Genomic DNA, 20643 nt, shown 5'->3' with positions numbered 1-20643 from the left:
CAAACGTTGATTTGAACACCATTGTTCTTTACTAGGCACAGTCTTCTGAACCATGGCGAAAATAGGGATTTGTTTTCTACATAAACAAAGACGAGAACTAAGAGACGGAGCAAGTACTGTTGTTACTCCTCCGAGGTACTGAAGCAACAATGGTTAGTTTTTACAGAGAACGACGTTTGACACCGCCTTGAAGTAACAGTAGCATGATGTAACGCGTGTTCATCTACATCTGCACGATTACTCAGCAGTTCACATTTAGGTGCGTTAAGGGTGTTTCTCGACTGTTCCTCTCCTAAACAGCAAGAGGGGAAAATGAACACCAAAACGTATCCTTCTATCTCTGTTTATTCTCTCCATGAAGGTGAGAGTCAAAAAAAATTTTGGCATTCGGAGGAGGAAGTGTTGATTGAAATGTCATGTAAAGATATCGCCGCAGTTAAAAAACGCATTTGTTTTGATTACAGCCCCAACTCGCTTGTCAGATATCCGTATAACACACACACACACACACACACACACACACACACACACACACACACACACACTCCACTATTCCAAGCTAACACAGAACAAGCTTCTTTTCTTTGAACTTTGCGATGCCTTCCGTCAATCTCGCCTCGTAAGGATCCCCTACCCTGTAGCATAACTCTTGAATAGAACGACAAGAGTGTTGTAGGCAGTCACTTGAGCAGCTTTCCAGTGCTGAAGGCAGTCACTTGAGCAGCTTTCCAGTGCTGAAGGCAGTCACTTGAGCAGCTTTCCAGTGCTGAAGGCAGTCACTTGAGCAGCTTTCCAGTGCTGAAGGCAGTCACTTGAGCAGCTTTCCAGTGAGGAAGGCAGTCACTTGAGCAGCTTTCCAGTGCTGAAGGCAGTCACTTGAGCAGCTTTCCAGTGCTGAAGGCAGTCACTTGAGCAGCTTTCCAGTGCTGAAGGCAGTCACTTGAGCAGCTTTCCAGTGCTGAAGGCAGTCACTTGAGCAGCTTTCCAGTGCTGAAGGCAGTCACTTGAGCAGCTTTCCAGTGCTGAAGGCAGTCACTTGAGCAGCTTTCCAGAGCTGAAGGCAGTCACTTGAGCAGCTTTCCAGTGCTGAAGGCAGTCACTTGAGCAGCTTTCCAGTGCTGAAGGCAGTCACTTGAGCAGCTTTCCAGTGCTGAAGGCAGTCACTTGAGCAGCTTTCCAGTGCTGAAGGCAGTCACTTGAGCAGCTTTCCAGTGCTGAAGGCAGTCACTTGAGCAGCTTTCCAGTGCTGAAGGCAGTCACTTGAGCAGCTTTCCAGTGCTGAAGGCAGTCACTTGAGTAGATTTGTTGCATCTCCCGCCAGTAAAATGCAGTCTTTGGTTCGCTTGCCCCATGCCATTTCGTATGAGATGATTCCAGTTCAGTTGTTTGTAAGTATTTAGTTAACCCGGCAGTCATCGCACACTAAAAATAAACTTAAGTGGTCGCATGGATTATCTGTGTATGGCATTTTCCCATCTAAAAAAGAAGAAGCCATTGAATTTGGAAAAAAAAGAAATTGAATTTTCCATGTGTTGCTCATAGTAATGTTTATTAAAAGTTATCATAAAAAATTAAAAGTTTTCCTTATGGCAAAAAACAACAAAATTTTAATAATAAGTCACAATTTCAAATAAAATGACATTGGCTTGGATCGAGCTTATAAAAATAAATATTGAATTAAATTCTATTCAAGATTTTGGGAACAAGACAGAGATCTGAGAATGATGGGTTCAAATGGATTTGATGCACGCTACACAGTTTTCGAGCACTTACATTTTATGTTGTTCTACAGTCACGGCGGCGACCTCCAGAACTCCTCTGTGTCATTCCCAAGGTTGATGGCTGATTTTCCACTAGGAATACCTCATCCAGCGACGCTAAAATTTGAGCTTCTTCCCTATGATCCATGATTATCGTCTCAAAATTTTAATGTAATTGCACGATTGTTCATATGTTAATCCGTTCATAAATAATATAGAAACCAGTTTAAAAAAATACTGTTTCCAAAATACTTGCGCAATTGGTCTCGTTGATTACAATCGCAGATTGCAGACTTTGCGGAATCCTGTGACACATCCACATTTGACCGGCAATCACACAAAACTGAGATGGTCCACCGATAATCCGCATTTAAGTATGATGAGGCTCGAACCATTGTCGCTATCCGACTAGATTTATTAATTTCCGCTAGTGGATTTCATATGTTACAGAAAAAAGTCACCTCGTAAATTATGGGCTAAATTGATTAAGAACAACTCTCTGACAGGAAATAACCATTCCAATCGCGCAACTGAGAATTACTCCATAGGCAAGCAATCTAATTAGAAACCGGTAGAGGGAACGGTGTCATAAACATTCTGGAAATCTACACTACTGGCCATTAAAATTGCTACACCACGAAGATGACGTGATACAGGCTCGAAGTTTAACGGACAGGAAGAAGATGCTGTGATATGCAAATGATTAGCTTTTCAGAGCATTCACACAAGGTTGGCGCCGGTGGCGACACCTACAACGTGCTGACATGAGGAAAGTTCCCAACCGATTTCTCATACACAAACAGCAGTTGACCGGCGTTGCCTCGTGAAACGTTGTTGTGATGCCTCGTGTAAGGAGGACACATGCGTACCATCAAGTTTCCGACTTTGATAAAGATCGGATTGTAGCCTGTCGCCATTGCGGTTTATCGTATCGAGACATTGCTGCTCGCGTTGGTCGAGATCCAATGACTGTTAGCAGATTATGGAATCGGTGGTTTCAGGAGGGTAATACGGAACGCCGTGCTGGGTCCCAACGGCCTCGTATCACTAGCAGTCGAGATGACAGGCATCTTATGCGCACGCCTGTAGCGGATCGTGCAGCCACGTCTCGATCCCTGAGTCAACAGATGGGGACGTTTGCAAGGCAACAACCATCTGCACGAAGAGTTCGACGACATTTGCAGCATCATGGGCTATCAGCTCGGAGACCATGGCTGCGGTTACCCTTGACGCTGCATCACAGACAGGAGCGCCTGTGATGGTGTACTCAATGACGAACCTGGGAGCACGAATGGTAAACGTCATTTTTTCGGATGAATCCAGGTTCTATTTCCAGCATCACGATTGTCGCATCCGTGTTTGGCGACATCGCGGTGAACGCACATTTGAAGCGTGTATTCGTCATCGCCATACTGGCGTATCACCCGGTGTGATGGTATGGGGTGCTATTGGTTACACGTCTCGGTCACTTCTTGTTCGCATTGACGGCACTGTGAACAGTGGGCGTTACATTTCAGATGTGTTACGTCCCGTGGCTCTACCCTTCATTCTATCCCTGCGAATCCCTACATTTCAGTAGGATAATGCACGACCGCATGTCGCAGGTCCTGAACGGGCCTCTCTGGATACAGAAAATGTTCGACTGCTGCCCTGGCCAGCACATTCTCCAGATCTCTCACCAAATGAAAACGTATGGTGAGTGGTGGCCGAGCAACTGGCTCGTCACAATACGCCAGTCACTACTCTTGATGAACTGTGGTATCGTGTCGAAGCTGCATGGGCAGCTGTACCTGTACGCCCGCCGTCCAAGCTCTGTTTGTCTCAATGCCCAGGGGTATCAAGGCCGTTATTATGGCCAGAAGTGGTTGTTCTGGGTACTGATCTCTCAGGATGTATGCACCCAAATTCCGTGAAAATGTAATCACATGTCAATTCTAGTATAATATATTTGCCCGATGAATACCCGTTTATCATCTGCATTTCTTCTTGGTGTAGTAATTCTAATGGCCAGTAGTGTAGAAGTATGGAATCAGCATGAGATCCCCTGTAGATAGCAGTCATTACATCGGCAAGCAGGTTGCTGTATCCCTCTCACTGGAGCATGGTCCTCGCCTTGGAGTTGCCCGTCCTCGGCGCTTAGGCGCGTCTTGCGCGAGAAAAGAGTATCCAGGCAGATGTCGAAACACGCCGCGTCGACGCCGGCTGGTTCCCAAGTCCAGGCGCCGCACCTCACTGCGTCTTACGTAAACACGGGAGCGCACTTGTCCGGCTTCCCCGCTTCTTTGCATAATTCATCCCCGACAACTACCACTTCTCTGCTCCAGGTGTCTTGTTTCTTTGTATGCCAGTGCAGCGTTATTTCTTTATATTATTTATTTTTCGAAAAGTAGCAGCGAAGCTGGTTTTGTGTTGTGTCCGACAACAGACTAGTATCCACAATAGGTGGTAAGAATCCACGGTCGTTCGTCATTGCAGTTGCGTGCGAGTTTTGAAAGTCACAGAAGCTGTCGTTTCAGTAGTGAGTAAAACCACACATCAGTGGTTTCTAAAACTGCTGCTGTTACTCGACTTTTATGTGCAAGAGGACCTACACCTGCTCATACTCATAAAAATAGTGCCTAGTTTGTGTGCCTACCAGTACGGGTGAAGGAAACCACACTAAGATCTGGTCGACAATATTGACAACTGGCGCTCGGGCTGATGAATTTCGTCGTATTGGACGCACTGCTATTTACACGATTTCCGACAGAAAAACTCAGATATCGCAAATTGTCTGCGCGGTGACTACTCAAATGCTTATCGGGTTTTCGACCAACCCAATGGATAAACATTTTCAAGCGGACGAGTATTTCTGAACCACTATCAACAATATGGAGACGATTTATTTTCTCACATATTTAGGGGGAGCAAACGTGAAAACCCTACACCAATTTAAAATACAAGAGAGCAGTGAACGCAATGACGCCATTAACTTCGTCAAAGCTGATAATTCAGTCTCTTTACTCGAATCGAAAAAAATTTGGCTACTGATTTCCGGGAGGAAAGGGGCGCTTTTTGGATTTATTTCATAACATGGCTCAACAATTACGTCTGGCTTCATTGTGGCCGTTCCGTGGGGGGGGGGGTTATTGATGAGTGCTCAACCCAGTGGTCTCAAAATTGATCATCGATGAATAAGTATCTGGAGCTCGCCCTTGATGTAATCACACGCGATCCACGATTCCTTTGTCTTCGATATAAGGTAATTACACAGGTTTGTCGGAATACGAACTTCCATTCGTGTATCAATAACAAAATATGTCCTAAGATTTACCGTGATGAAATCCCTGCTCACATCGTAACATAAGACGTGTTCTTTTCCAGCCCGTGCACTTAATGGGGATTTTGCTTGTACCAGAAAATGTCGTTTCTCCTGTGTGAAGTGTCATATGTCGCACATTCTTCCTCAGAAATGACGCTCTTAAGCGATACGCGGTATTTGGAAATTGTTCCGGGCCGAGCGGTTCTAGGCGCTTCAGTCCGGAATCACGCGGCTGCTACGGTCGCAGGTTCGAATCCTGCCTCGAGCATGGATGATTGTGATGTCCTTAGGTTAGTTAGGTTTAAGTAGTTCTAAGTTCTATGGGACTTATGACCTCCGATGTTAAGTCCCATAGTGCTCAGAGCCATTTGAACTATTTGCAAACGTCATATGCCCAACGAGCACTGTTTGTACGTTAGCTTAACACTATGTTAAAATCACATATAACATTAAACAGTTAATTTCGACGCTTAGGATATCGCACTTCTAAGTACTAGGATAACGGCCGTGCTTCATGTACAATACGTACCCTTATGGCAGTACTTTTCATAGAAATCTGATGGCCAACTACTTAGAACTACTTAAACCTAACTAACCTATGGACATTACACACATCCATGCCCGAGGCAGGATTCGAACCTGCGACCGTAGCGGTCGCGCGGTTCCAGACTGAAGCGCCTAGAAGCGCGCGGCCACTGCGGCCGGCGAAATCAAGCACCCCAATGGTGTGACGTAGGCGGCTAACCGCTGTAAAGCACCCCAATGGGAGCGTAAAACTCTTTAACATCGACGGGCTTGTTCCTGGAACATGCAAACGTAGTTAACTGCAAAAACAGCCACGTTTGATATTTGTCGATTACAGCGTCATCTACTACGAGTAGACAACAATGGCTTTAGTAAATAGTACATATTTTTTGCCATAGAATCCGAATATGCAATAAAAATAGGAGGCGAGGAATTCCATTTGAAAATGCAAAGTTGACCCCCCCCCACGGAGGAGGGATGGTTAGAAGGTTGCCAGTTGTAGCACAGAGTGATTCCCCCTTTACTAATTTTAACTTTTTCGGACGATGCTTCGTTTTCGAGACTTGAGTTGTCTCAAGTTTAAACAAACACCCTGTATATATACAGGCATTTACATACAGGTCCTGACTGGGTGTTGTGTGCTGTCCTTAGGTTCGTTGGGTTTAAGTAGTTCTAAGTTCTAGGGGACTGATGACCACAGATGTTAAGTCCCATTGTGCTCAGAGCCACTTACAGGTCGAGTGCGACAAAGATGGGACACGTAGTCGGCCGTGGTCTGATAGCAGGAAACAGCATTTGTCTCAAGTAATTTAGGTAGACTACGGACAACTTAAATCAGGGTGGACGGATGAAGCCTAGAACCTCCATCCTCCCCTCTGCAAGACCAATCCGTTTAAAACAGTGCTACCTCCTTTGGTTTACCCCTAGGGTACAGTAGTGTTAATCTTACACTGTACATTCAATTTTCACCTCCAATTCGCATTATTTCATAATGTACACTGCACAAGCTATCAGATGACGATAGGGTCATAGCGTCAAATGTTCCATAACAATCTCCCATTTATTGTATTTACTTGTTTCTTAGCTGTTCGTGGCGCATGGGCATCTTGGATAGTTTCAGCAATTACTTTGTGCCACAGTAGATGATAACTCAGCAATAGCGCAGTAGGACTCAAACACACAGTACCCGCTTTTGGGTCTTCTGCAGACACAGTGGAATAACAGCCCATATACTCAGATATCGAAGCCTAAAATTTGCAGCTTGTAGGCTTCCGCAAAAGGGAACACTGTCCTTTACTGGAATCTCATTAAAAACTCTTTAATCATCACAGAATTCTCTCATTACAGAATTCTCTTGAGGACAATATTATGGAAATAGAAGAGGATGTAGATGAAGACGAAATGGGAGATACGATACTGCGTGAAGAGTTTGACAGAGCACTGAAAGACCTGAGTCGAAACAAGGCCCCCGGAGTAGACAACATTCCATTAGAACTACTCACGGCCTTGGGAGAGCCAGTCATGACAAAACTCTACCAGCTGGTGAGCAAGATGTATGAGACAGGCGAAACACCCTCAGACTTCAAGAAGAATATAATAATTCCAATCCCAAAGAAAGCAGGTGCTGACAGATGTGAAAATTACCGAACTATCAGTTTAATAAGCCACGGCTGCAAAATACTAACGCGAATTCTTTATAGACGAATGGAAAAACTGGTAGATGCAGACCTCGGGGAGGATCAGTTTGGATTCCGTCGAAATGTTGGAACACGTGAGGCAATACTGACCTTACGACTTATCTTAGAAGAAAGATTAAGAAAAGGCAAACCTACGTTTCTAGCATTTGTAGACTTAGAGAAAGCTTTTGACAATGTTGACTGGAATACTCTTTTTCAAATTCTAAAGGTTGCAGGGGTAAAATACAGGGAGCGAAAGGCTATTTATAATTTGTACAGAAACCAGATGGCAGTAATAAGAGTCGAGGGGCATGAAAGGGAAGCAGTGGTTGGGAAAGGAGTGAGACAGGGTTGTAGCCTCTCCCCGATGTTATTCAATCTGTATATTGAGCAAGCACTAAAGGAAACAAAAGAAAAATTCGGAGTAGGTATTAAAATTCATGGAGACGAAGTAAAAACTTTGAGGTTCGCCGATGACATTGTAATTCTGTCAGAGACGGCAAAGGACCTGGAAGAGCAGTTGAACGGAATGGACAGTGTCTTGAAAGGAGGATATAAGATGAACATTAACAAAAGCAAAACAAGGATAATGGAATGTAGTCAAATTAAATCGGGTGATGCTGAGGGAATTAGATTAGGAAATGAGACACTTAAAGTAGTAAAGGAGTTTTGCTATTTAGGAAGTAAAATAACTGATGATGGTCGAAGTAGAGAGGATATAAAATGTAGACTGGCAATGGCAAGGAAAGCGTTTCTGAAGAAGAGAAATTTGTTAACATCGAATATAGATTTATGGATCAGGAAGTTGTTTCTGAAAGTATTTGTTTGGAGTGTAGCCATGTATGGAAGTGAAACATGGACGATTACTAGTTTGGACAAGAAGAGAATAGAAGCTTTCGAAATGTGGTGCTACAGAAGAATACTGAAGATAAGGTGGATAGATCACGTAACTAATGAGGAGGTATTGAATAGGATTGGGGAGAAGAGAAGTTTGTGGCACAACTTGACTAGAAGAAGGGATCGGTTGGTAGGACATGTTTTGAGGCATCAAGGGATCACAAATTTAGCATTGGAGGGCAGCGTGGAGGGTAAAAATCGTAGAGGGAGACCGAGAGATGAGTACACTAAGCAGATTCAGAAGGATGTAGGTTGCAGTAGGTACTGGGAGATGAAGCAGCTTGCACAGGATAGAGTAGCATGGAGAGCTGCATCAAACCAGTCTCAGGACTGAAGACAACAACAACAACAACAGAATTCTCTCGAATTTCTAGCCGTGATTGCCTGTGACGCATCTGAACAGCATATTACCGTTGCCTGGCGCGACGGGAATTAATTACTACCTGTCGTGTTTATTATTATTATTATTATTATTATTATTATTATTATTTTCTTCGCGCCGTTCAGGAGAAATTGTGCTAATTCCTTAGCGCGCTGGCAGTTTCGGCGCTATTCTGCAATCAAAATGGATACGAACCTTTGCAGAACAACGCTGCAATAGTATCGCCAATCTTTTCTCTGTCTCCTAGAGCTACAGAAAGAGAACCATACAATTCCCTGGAGCGCTAATTCCAGTACAACATAACCATGGTGGTAGTCAGCGTGCCTGCCATACGACCTCAACTTCCTCAATCGCCACTACCCCACACTGCCTGACAAAATCTCAATTGTAGTTTACCGTTTACTCTTTACCCGATGACTTGCAAATTTTGCGTTCAGCTTTACACGACACGGCTGGTGCAGTACTCTCTGAAGAACGCAGCAGCCCGTACTAAATCTATGAGTGCAGCTGCTTCAGCCGAAACAGCAAATTTTCTTCTGGGTGAGCCCAGTAGCCCCGACAATCTGGAGGAGGACTTTATTCCACCAGGCTGTGTTTAAAATATTTTATTTGCGCTGCCAGTCTGGAGGTAAAATAGTCCCCCATTCGGATCTCCGGGCGGGGACTACTCAGGAGAACGTTGTTATCAGGAGAAAGAAAACTGGCGTTCTACGGATCGGAGCGTGGAATGTCAGATCCCTTAATCGGGCAGGTAGGTTAGAAAATTTAAAAAGGGAAATGAATAGGTTAAAGTTAGATATAGCGGAAATTAGTGAGGTTCGGTGGCAGGAGGAACAAGACTTTTGGTCAGGTGAATACAGGATTATAAACACAAGATCAAATAGGGGTAATGCAGGAGTAGGTTTAATAATGAATAGGAAAATAGGAATGCGGATAAGCTACTACAAACAGCATAGTGAACACATTATTGTGGCCAAGATAGATACGAAGCCCACACATACTACAGTAGTACAAGTTTATATGCCAACTAGCTCTGCAGATGACGAAGAAATTGAAGAAATGTATGATCAAATAAAAGAAATTATTCAGATAGTGAAGCGAGACGAAAATTTAATAGTCATGGGTGACTGGAATTCGTCAGTAGGAAAAGGGAGAGAAGGAAACATAGCGGGTAAATATGACTGGGGCTAAGAAATGAAAGAGGAAGCCGAGTGGTAGAATTTTGCACAGAGCACAACTTAATCATAGCTAACACTTGGTTCAAGAATCATAAAAGAAGGTTGTATACATGGAAGAATCCTGGAGATACTAAAAGGTATCAGATAGATTATATAATGGTAAGACAGAGATTTAGGAATCAGGTTTTAAATTGTAGGACATTTCCAGGGGCAGATGTGGACTCTGACCACAATCTATTGGTTATGAACTGTAGATTAAAACTGAAGAAAATGCAAAAAGGTGGCAATTTAAGGAGATGGGATCTGGATAAACTGGCTAAACCAGAGGTTGTACAGAGTTTAAGGGAGAGCATAAGGCAACATATGACAGGAATGGGGGAAAGAAATACAGTAGAAGAAGAATGTGTAGCTTTGAGGAATGAAATAGTGAAGGCAGCAGATCATCAAGTAGGTAAAAAGACGGTGGCTAGTTGAAATCCTTGGATAACAGAATAGATACTGAATTTCCTTCATGGAAGGAGAAAATACAAAAATGCAATAACTGAAGTAGGCAAAAAGGAATACAAACGTCTCAAAAATGAGATCGACAGGAAGTGCAAAATGGCTAAGCAGGGATGGCTAGAGAACAAATGTAAGGATATAGAAGCTTATCTCGCTAGGGGTAAGATACATACTGCATACAGGAAAATTAAAAGAGACCTTTGGAGAGAAGAGAACCACTTGTATCAATATAAAGAGCTCAGATGGCAATCCAGTTCTAACCAAAGAAGGGAAAGCAGAAAGGTGGAAGGAGTATATAGAGGGTCTATACAAGGGCGATGTACTTGAGGACAATATTATGCAAATGGAAGAGGATGTAGATGGAGATGAAATGGGAGATACTGCGTGAAGAATTTGACAGAGCACTGAAAGACCTGAGTCGAAACAAGGCCCCCGGAGTAGACAACATTCCATTGGAACTACTGACGGCCTTGGGAGAGCCAGTCATGACAAAACTCTACCAGCTGGTGAGCAAGATGTATGAGACAGGTGAAATACCCTCAGACTTCAAGAAGAATATAATAATTCCAATCCCAAAGAAAGCAGGTGCTGTCAGATGTGAAAATTACCGAACTATCAGTTTTATAAGTCACAGCTGCAAAATACTAACGCGAATTCTCTACAGACGAATGGAAAAACTGGTAGATGCGGACCTCGGGGAGGATCAGTTTGGATTCCGTAGAAATGTTGGAACACGTGAGGCAATACTGACCTTACTACTTATCTTAGAAGAAAGATTAAAAAAAGGGAAACCTACGTTTCTAGCATTTGTAGACTTGGAGAAAGCTTTTGACAATGTTGACTGGAATACTCTCTTTCAAATTCTGAAGGTGGCAGGGGTTAAGTACAGAGAGCGAAAGGCTATTCACAATTTGTACAGAAACCAGATGACAGTTATAAGAGTCGAGGGGCATGAAAGGGAAGCAGTGGTTGGGAAAGGAGGGAGACAGGGTTGTAGCCTCTCCCCGATGTTATTCAATCTGTATATTGAGCAAGCAGTAAAGGAAACAAAACAAAAATTCGGAGTAGGTATTAAAATTCATGGAGAAGAAGTAAAAACTTTGAGGTTCGCCGATGACACTGTAATTCTATCAGACAGCAAAGGACCTGGAAGAGCAGTTGAACGGAATGGACAGTGTCTTGAAAGGAGGATATAAGACGAACATCAACAAAAGCAAAACGAGGCTAATGAATGTAGTCAAATTAAATCGAGTGATGCTGAGGGAATTAGATTAGGAAATGAGACACTTAAAGTAGTAAAGGAGTTTTGCTATTTAGCAAGTAAAATAACTGATGATGGTCGAAGTAGAGAGGATATAAAATGTAGACTGGCAATGGCAAGGAAAGCGTTTCTGAAGAAGAGAAATTTGTTAACATCGGGTATAGATTTATGTATCAGGAAGTCGTTTCTGAAAGTATTTGTTTGGAGTGTAGCCATGTATGGAAGTGAAACATGGACGATAAATAGTTTGGACAAGAAGAGAATAGAAGCTTTCGAAATGTGGTGTTACAGAAGAATGCTGAAGATTAGATGGGTAGATCATATAACTAATGAGGAGGTATTGAATAGGATTGATGAGAAGAGATGTTTGTGGCACAACTTGACTAGAAGGAGGGATCGGTTGGTAGGACATGTTCTGAGGCATCAAGGGATCACAAATTTAGCATTGGAGGGCAGCGTGGAGGGTAAAAATCGTAGAGGGAGACCGAGAGATGAGTACACTAAGCAGATTCAGAAGGATGTAGGTTGCAGTAGGTACTGGGAGATGAAGCAGCTTGCACAGGATAGAGTAGCATGGAGAGCTGCATCAAACCAGTCTCAGGACTGAAGACCACCAGCACCACCGCCACCACAACAACAACAACCACAACAACAACCAACCAGTCTGGGGCATGTGTGTTCTCGTGGCATCTACAGTACATAACGTAGTAATGATATTGTCCTCTAAAACACTTTCATGTCATGCACCTTAGATTTTAGATTACGACCGTTATCGTCCGTTCTGCGCACTAATGTGAACAAACGGAACGATTAACCACATCTGTTACTATTGACGCACTTGACAATTTGCTGTGTCTGAAACTAGCGGTGCAAGTAAAATATTTTAAACGTAGCCTACTGGAACAATGTTCTTCTTCAAAAGAAACATAAATCCTATTTTATGCTCTAAAAGAGAGAGGGAATTTGAACCATCTGAAATCTGTGGGGTCTAACACAGTGCGAAATGCTGCCATAGAGCTACGAATTTGCCTGCCCAGTTGGTCTGGTTGCACAGTACTGCAACAACCTTGAGAGACGAGGACTGCATCGGTTCTAACCTAGGCTGTTAAAAGTCGATTCTCCTGTCCAATTTCAGGATGGTGTAGGAAGATTTTTCGCGTCCATCTAGTCCGTTATAGACCTTAGACTACACTTTACGTCACCAAGGAAAAATGTAGTTTTGAAAACACGTTTTGTTCAGTTTTAGTCATGTCAGTGAATAACGAAAAAAATACAAAGCACGAAAATGGTGAGATAAAATCAATGAACATGATAACGTGTGTTTTGTAAGCTAATGCAGTGCTGTGGATGACATCAAATCTAATAAGCATTTTCACAAAGTTTATAGCGTGTTCCTCCATTTCCAGGAGTATTAAAGTTGGTTATATTTGTTGATGTTCAACAGGTTTTTCTCAGTCGTTCTGTCTTTGGTTTGTTCATTTTATTTCATACTACATTATCGAGTTATAAATGAATATTTTGCATAGATTTTCAACCTTCATTTCATAACTCATTGGAAACTCTATATTTAGTTTTCTATATTGTATGAAGATTTAGAACGTTGAATCATAAAGGTGGCATTCATGTTCATGTTATTAACGTAAAAGATGTACTTTGCTTCTACAATTAATTGATTCTTTGTCATTAAGATGTCAGAGTAATTTATTTTTCGAAAATACTAATTTAACTAAGAACTATGAGGTACAATAAGTTTTGTGTGTTTCTTGTCAGTTTTAGTTACTGTCACAAAACACGTTTACTAACTCATCGAACCATGTACATAAACAGAAAATGGCAATGTCAGAGTTTTTTGTCTCTTGTGGGGGTCCTGGAGGAATGGTCAGTATTGAGGGATATAACAGGAACGATAATTCGAAGCAAAAAAGCCCAGTAAATGTGCACTCTACATTAAGAGCATGACCACCTTGTTCATCTTTGCTATTGTGAAACACATCTCTAGCTCGTAAGATACGTATTTTAGAGCCCATGCTAACGAGACAATTTTTTGTTGTTTTAGTCCATACTGTCTCCTCCCAAACCATAGATAGGAAAGAGCTTGTAGTATAAGAGATTTATTTCGAAGTATCAAAGATGAAGTGTTCATAGTATTTTAGAGCCCATATTTACTAGCCCATTAACATAAAACCCCGAGTTATCTCGTATTTATTACTTTGACAGAAGACTTAAAATCCGAGTGTACTCGGGAAACTTTCAAAACAGCGAAACTCTCATATATCGGTTCTAGCACTGACAGTTAAAGTGTTTCGGTCACTGGAGAGCATCTGGTACAACATTTGTAGCCTCGCCGTCGTGTTTTGGTTGAGGTGGTTGCCACTAGATATCGTTATTAGTGCGTACAGTTTTGGATACTCGACAACAAAACGCGAGCTTTGAAGTCTCTCTCCTGTATTGTTGTTATGGGCAAGTTATAGGAAATGTGTGTGTGTGTGTGTGTGTGTGTGTGTTACAACAATACACAAGAGAGAGTCTTGAAAGCTTGCGTTTTGCTGTCGAGTGTCCAAAACTACACACACACACACACACACACACACACACACACACACACACACACAGCTACAGCTACTGGAGACTGAAAGTGGCGACATTTAGTCAATTGAATAACAAATGCTCGTCAGTGATATGAGATAAACACATCCACTGTGTTCCAGGAAGCCCCTCAAAGATTTTTGTTCACAGGAAATCATTGTGAAATACATGGTTAGATGGCTTTGAAGTTTCAGGTATTTTAGTCCAAGTCCAAATTAAATTAGATTAGATTAGATGAGATTAGTACTTGTTCCATAGATCATGAATACGACACTTTGTAATGATTTGGAACGTGTCAGGTTAATAAAAGGTGTCTATACAAGATATTACATTACACAAAATCTTACATGACACTTAATATTTTTATATTTTTTTGGGGGGGTGGGGTGGGAAAATTACTCACTTATTATATCCAAAAAAATCATCTAACGAGTAGGAGGAGTTGCCATTAAGAAATTATTTTAATTTCCTTTTAAATGCTATGTGGCTATCTGTCTGACTTTTGATGCTATTAGGTAAGTGACCAAAGACTTTCGTGGCAACATAATTTACTTCCTTCTGAGCCAAAGTTGGTTTTTAAGGGGGTGGTAGGACGTCAAACGGGCCGACTTGGAGCAGGAGAGGCATCTCAAGAAATTTTAATTTCCAGTGTCTATACTTTTACAAATAAATTCATAAAACTGTGTCGGCATCACCAGGAAGGATTCAGGATTCACAGTCATTGCAGTGGAAGTTCGAAAACATAAAAAAATAATTTTTTTTACGTGCGAAATTTCATCATTTTTTTCACTTGCTATTGGCTGCATTTGTTGCTATAGGTACACTTTTCTTCATAGAGAGATTCTTCGATGAATTATGCACAACATACATACCATACTCGCGGGTGTATGAAAGTCTAGAATTTATTTAATTTATGAAAAAAGGAATTTATATTTTAAACTTCATGTTTAGAAAAAACACAAATTTTATAGTTAATTACCTCAATTTTTACCACAGTTTTTAATAGATTTGCAAAATTTTAGAGTTTCATGCACCTTTAAGTATGGTTTGTATGCTGTGCAAAATTCATCGAACAGTCTCTCTTACTTTTGAAGAAAAGTGTACCTATAGCAACAAATGCTGTCATTAGTAAGTGAAAAAAATGATGAAATTTCACACGTAAAATTAATTACTTCGTTTTCTTTTAGAACTTCCACTGCAATGAGTGTGAATCCTGAATCCTTCCTGGTCATGCTGACAAAGTTTTATGAATTTATTTGTAAAAGTATAGACACTGGAAATTGAAATGTCCTGTGGTGCCTCTCCTGCTCAGAGTCGGCCCGTTTGATGTCCTACCCCCCCCCCCCCCCCCCTCCCAACCTTGAGTAGTGAAGATCATCCTTTCTCTTAGTGTTTTAGCCATGTACACTGCTATTACTTTTGAATTCGTTCGGATTGTTAATAACAAATTTTATAAGTGAATATATATATATTGTGCACGAATATACTTGGGATTTTGTTACTGGTGCTCCTCAGAATGTTGTAACTCATTGTTTTGAGCGTTAAAAGCTGTCTTTCTATTTATGTATGTGATTTCGTTCATTATAGGATTTTTGTATTAATAACAAAGTATTACTTCGTGGAACATAACTTGAAAGAAAAAATCTTTTTAAGGGGCTAGACGTTTTTGCTTCCCGTCATGTCTCTGAATAGCAAGCTCTCCTCCTGTACACCAGTGTTTATGTGTTTACGAGGAGGTGTGACGTGTGTTGCAGACGAGCCCCGCGTGGGTTCGGGCTCGTGGGAGGAGCGGGCAGCGCCCGGCTCGGGGCCAGCTGCGCGCCCCGACGATTCCTGCTGGCTCTCCGCCTCCGACGGGGACCTCTCATCCGGCGACGAGAGCGAGCGCAGCAGCAACAAGTCAGTACCGCAGCTCCTCCTTCCTGCATACAGCACTCCGCTAATAACCTTACAGTGTGGCTCAGAGAAGGAAATACGCTTATCTGCATTTACCTGTCACTAGAGTGTATCTGCCGTGCTGCTGTGATACTATCGATGGTGATCCGTACGTCTGGATAAGGATATCAGACTTACTGATTGCCTTGCTTCAGTTAGAGAGAAATAGGTTATGTGCCTACACCGAGTTATTTTACTTCCGTGCTCATCCATAACGATACAATGGAAAAATGTACTGAAATGCAGGAGGATTTGCAGCGAATTGACGCGTGGTGCAGGGAATGGCAATTGAATTTCAATGTAGACAAGTCTTATGTGCTGCGAATACATAGAAAGAAAGATCCGTTATCATTTAGCTACAATATAGCAGGTCAGCAACTGGAAGCAGTTAATTCCATAAATTATCTGGGAGTAGGCATTAGGAGTGATTTAAAATGGAATCACCATATAAAATTAGTTGTCGGCAAAGCAGATGCCAGACTGAGATTCGTTGGAAGAATCCTAAGGAAATGCAATCCAAAAACAAAGGAAGTAGGTTACAGTACACTTGTTCACCCACTGCTTGAATACGGTGTAGGATCCGTACCAGATAGGGTTGATAGAAGAGATAGAGAAGAGCCAACGAAGAGTAGCGCGCTTAGTTGCAGGATCATTCAGTAATCGTGAAAGTGTTAGGGAGATGATAGATAAACTCCAGTGGAAGACTCTGCGAGAGAGATGTTCAGTAGCTTGGTACGGGCTTTTGTTGAAGTTTCGAGAACATACCTTCACTAAGGAGTCGAGCAGTATATTGCTCCCTCCTACGTATATCTCGCGAAGAGACCGTGATGATAAAATGAGAGAGATCAGAGCCCAAAGAGAGGCATACCGACAATCCTTCTTTCCACGAACAATACGGCACTGGAATTGAAGGGAGAACCGATAGAGGTACTCAAGGTACCCTCCGTCACACACCGTCAGGTGGCTTGCAGAGTATGGATGTAAATGTAGATGTAGATGTGGACACAACACTACACTGCCAGACACATTTCCGTTTACAACAGGTAAAAAAGAACTGCAACCAGACACATTTTCCTTTGAATCAATTATTTATTTTTTCATAATTACTTTTGGCCCTAAATCCATCTTCGAATGTTGGCACACACCCATTGGCCATCTGCTTAATAGCATGTTCATCCACCTTCCGAGCCCAATACACCAGTAATTCTGAATGGCCTGGATTTGACCAGTGCTCGGTAGGTTTCTGGAGATATATGGCACTAGACATCTGTGCACAGGTCTTTCAGTTCTCTTAAATTACTGGCTGGTTCTTTGCGGGCACAATGCTGGCACACAACAGCATGCCAGATTTGTCTGTTGGGTTCAGATTGGGCGAATTCGGTAGCTGAGGTGTCAGTCTGAGTTCACTGTCACGATTCTCGAACCACTGTGACTGCAACGTCGGAGAATGACATTTGTGTTGATATATATTAAAAAGAAAGAAAGAAAGAAAGAAAGAAAAAAAAAACCAAACTTGCACATGCATTAAATGATTTGCATGTATTACAGTACTTATTCAAACACAGCACTAACGAGAAAAGAATTGTAATTGCCCTCAGGAAGACTCAAGTCCAGGTAGTTTGAGTGATGTGCAAATCAAAGAACTTAAAATAGCTTTCACAAGGAAAGTTCGTCACCGGTAAAGCAGTTCTCTTTCAGGATGAGCAACATAAAAATATTCAAAGTACCACAGGACATTAGTTACTGCCATTAACAGCTGTCCGATAGCACTGATTCTAAATGCAGCTGGCAGCATATGTCCATGAATCACTGGGTCAGTGGTAGCTACTGGCCACTGCTGGGTTCCTCATTGGCAGTGCTTCAGAGTTCATCCTCTGGGACAAGTGTTGCAGCTGGAAGTGGCCACTCTGGTATCGGGTGACCATTTACGTACAATCTCGGCGGATAGGTAATGGTCCTACAATTGGTGGGCTTGTGACCTGCATAGCTTTGGTAGTGTCTTGGATGTAGCACTTCCTGTGGTGACGTGAGTGCGGTCGGGTTGTCGTGCCACATGTTCCCAGTACTCCACCGTAAGATCGCTTGTAAACAGACTGGGGTACTTGTGTGACGATGTTCTGCAACCGGTGGATGAATCCAGTTAGATTTCAGTCCATCAGAGTGAAGTAAACAGCCAAGTTATCAATAACAAATACACTGCTGGGAGGGAGTGTGGGTGAATTGTGCACATGGAAAGTTGATATGCCACTTGGGGAGATAGTAGATGCACTGATAATGGTTTCAGTGCCATCTTTGTCTGTGCTTCAGCAGGGTATCCTCAAAGCCAGAAGCCACAGTGTGGTGCTAAAATGTGAAGGAAACAGGCAGTCATGCCGTAGAGATGCACTCTTGCTTCATACAGTCAACTGAGCTAGATTGAAAATCGTGAAATTGTGGCCTTCTGAATGGCAGGATAGATCTTTTGGAGAATTGCCATACAAGTTTGATGTACCGTATCAGTTGTGCAATGATGCTGGTACCCGTGGTCACGTGAACATTCTCACACCCGTAAGTGAGGTTCTGGACACCACAAAGCACAAGACACCATGATTGTTGTATTGTAAAGGCAGCAGTGGCAGATTGTACAGCTACTACAGTACAGATAAGGGGGTTTGTGGATCTAGATGTGTCAACACAAACCGTTCCGAACTGGTGATAAGAAGTGAGGACTATGGGCATGCACACCTCTGGCTTATCTTCCACTTCCGCAGGAGCAGGGGTGTGTACAGCTCGACTGGTGCCGTCAAAGTATCACTTGGAAGATGGAATGGTGTACTGTGGTCTTCAGTGATGAAAGCAGATTCTGCCAGCACGCATCTGATGGCCGTTTGTGCTTACGAGGTAGACCCGGAAAGTGCTGTCTTGTGAAGTCCATTCGTCAGAGACATACTGGCCCCACCCCATGTCTTACAGTCTGGGGTGCGATAAGCTGCAACTCTAGTTCACCTTTGTTGTTTCTGGAGGTGACACTACCTATCACTTGGTACGTGCAGAATGTTGTTAGACCTGTTATTTTGCTGTTCTTGCAACAGGATAATGCTTACCCACGAACTGCCCATGAAACACTGTGTGTGCTGCAAGACATGGAGCAGCGTCCCTGGTCAGCACACGGTCGAGCATGTGTGGGATATCGAGGGTTGAGAAGTGACTGGTCAAGCATGTGTGGGATATGATGGGTTGAGAAGTGAATTGTGCGACTCTGCAACCAACTACATGAACAGGTTAAGAGAGCATGGCATAACATATTCCAGGGCAGTATTTGCCGTCTATATGATCACCACACTAATGTGAGAGTTTCAGCATGGATTTTTTGATACCTGGTGCCTCTAAACCATTTGTGCTATCATCTGTAAATGTAATCATTTCATCTACCCCATAGGCACTGTTGCTACAGTAAATCTTAGTGTGAATTGGGGACCTCTGAAAGGGTGTACCAATTTTTTGTCCTGAGCAGTGTGTATTCAGACCAGTAAGTAAGTGGGACTGGAGAATTATATCTGCTATATACATTGATACTAAGGTAATCTGGATAGAAACATTGTAGAAAATAGCATTCTCTTGAGTTTCATCAGTATGTGTAAATCCTACATATCTTTGCCTCTTCAAGGAAGTAGCATGAATGTTTGCCATAGTGTTCAACTCCACTGATAGAGTAAGATAAAGGATAAGAGAAAAAGATGATGATTTATTCAGCCTTACCCATAACTAACTTACTTACAGTGTTTATATAGTCAAAAAATTTCAGTGCGCATGTTTTCCTTTCTAATTGTTTTCGGATGTATATATGGACATCAATTATCTCAAAACATTCTTGCCTCACCATTCATCAGTATCATTTCAAAACTAAGAGGGCAGATTTGATTGACATAATAGCCCTACCTTTTTATTCAAAACATCACATTTGTTATTTGCTGTCACATTTCATAGTCAGTCACTTTTCTAAGTTAGCAAAATAGGCATTACAGCATTTGTGTTACTCTATTTTTAAAAACAGTAAATATTTGAGTAAATTGGCACAAGAATTTTTTTTTTTTTGGCATCTAGCTTATATGCAACGTCTAATTACTGAAATAAGCATACATAATGTTTGAATTGTTATGGAAATAAAATGATCATGAAAAACCAATGACATTTAAACAAAAATAAGGCATTGTTATGCACTTGAATTTCTTATGGTAGGACAGAGACTTAAGGAAAAACTCACGGAGAAGAATCATTTCAAGATTGTGGACTGGTTGTCAGCGTAAATTTAAAAGTTTTTAATTGTAATACAATTGGCCCATTTCATTTTGACTTACCATCAAAAAAGTTGTTGTGCCTAGGAAATCCCTTGTCGAGGATATCCTTCGTGATATCTGGACAACATGTATTGGGGTAACTCGAAATACGGGACAATTCAAAATACTGAGACAAATGTCTACAGGCTAAAGTATCGTAAATGCTGACAACTGTTCACTGTTCTGCTTCTTGAAACAGTACTCAAGATATACATTAACACATTCACATTTGAATATTTCACTATAGTAGCAACAGATTGGTATCACTCATTTCCCACCTTTTTGCACACAAATTGTTAACACACCTTTTTGAAATTTCAATTAA

At 42.0% G+C, this 20643-nt stretch overlaps 1 protein-coding gene across 3 annotated transcripts in view; it reads left to right on the top strand.

Annotated features, from left to right (window-relative positions):
* LOC126355824 (rho guanine nucleotide exchange factor 10) overlaps positions 1-20643 on the top strand; it is a 483616-nt gene that overhangs the window by 434576 nt on the left and 28397 nt on the right. For all 3 annotated transcript variants that reach the window (XM_050006270.1, XM_050006272.1, XM_050006271.1), the window contains one exon: positions 15822-15966. In XM_050006270.1, the coding sequence (XP_049862227.1) occupies positions 15822-15966 (145 nt within the window). The remainder of the gene's footprint in view (positions 1-15821; positions 15967-20643) is intronic.

This window comes from Schistocerca gregaria, chromosome 3 (genome assembly GCF_023897955.1).
Source record: "Schistocerca gregaria isolate iqSchGreg1 chromosome 3, iqSchGreg1.2, whole genome shotgun sequence".
In the NCBI taxonomy this organism is placed as follows: domain Eukaryota; kingdom Metazoa; phylum Arthropoda; class Insecta; order Orthoptera; family Acrididae; genus Schistocerca; species Schistocerca gregaria.
The sequence above is the reverse complement of the archived record's forward strand: the minus strand, read 5'-3'. Positions and strand labels throughout refer to the sequence as shown.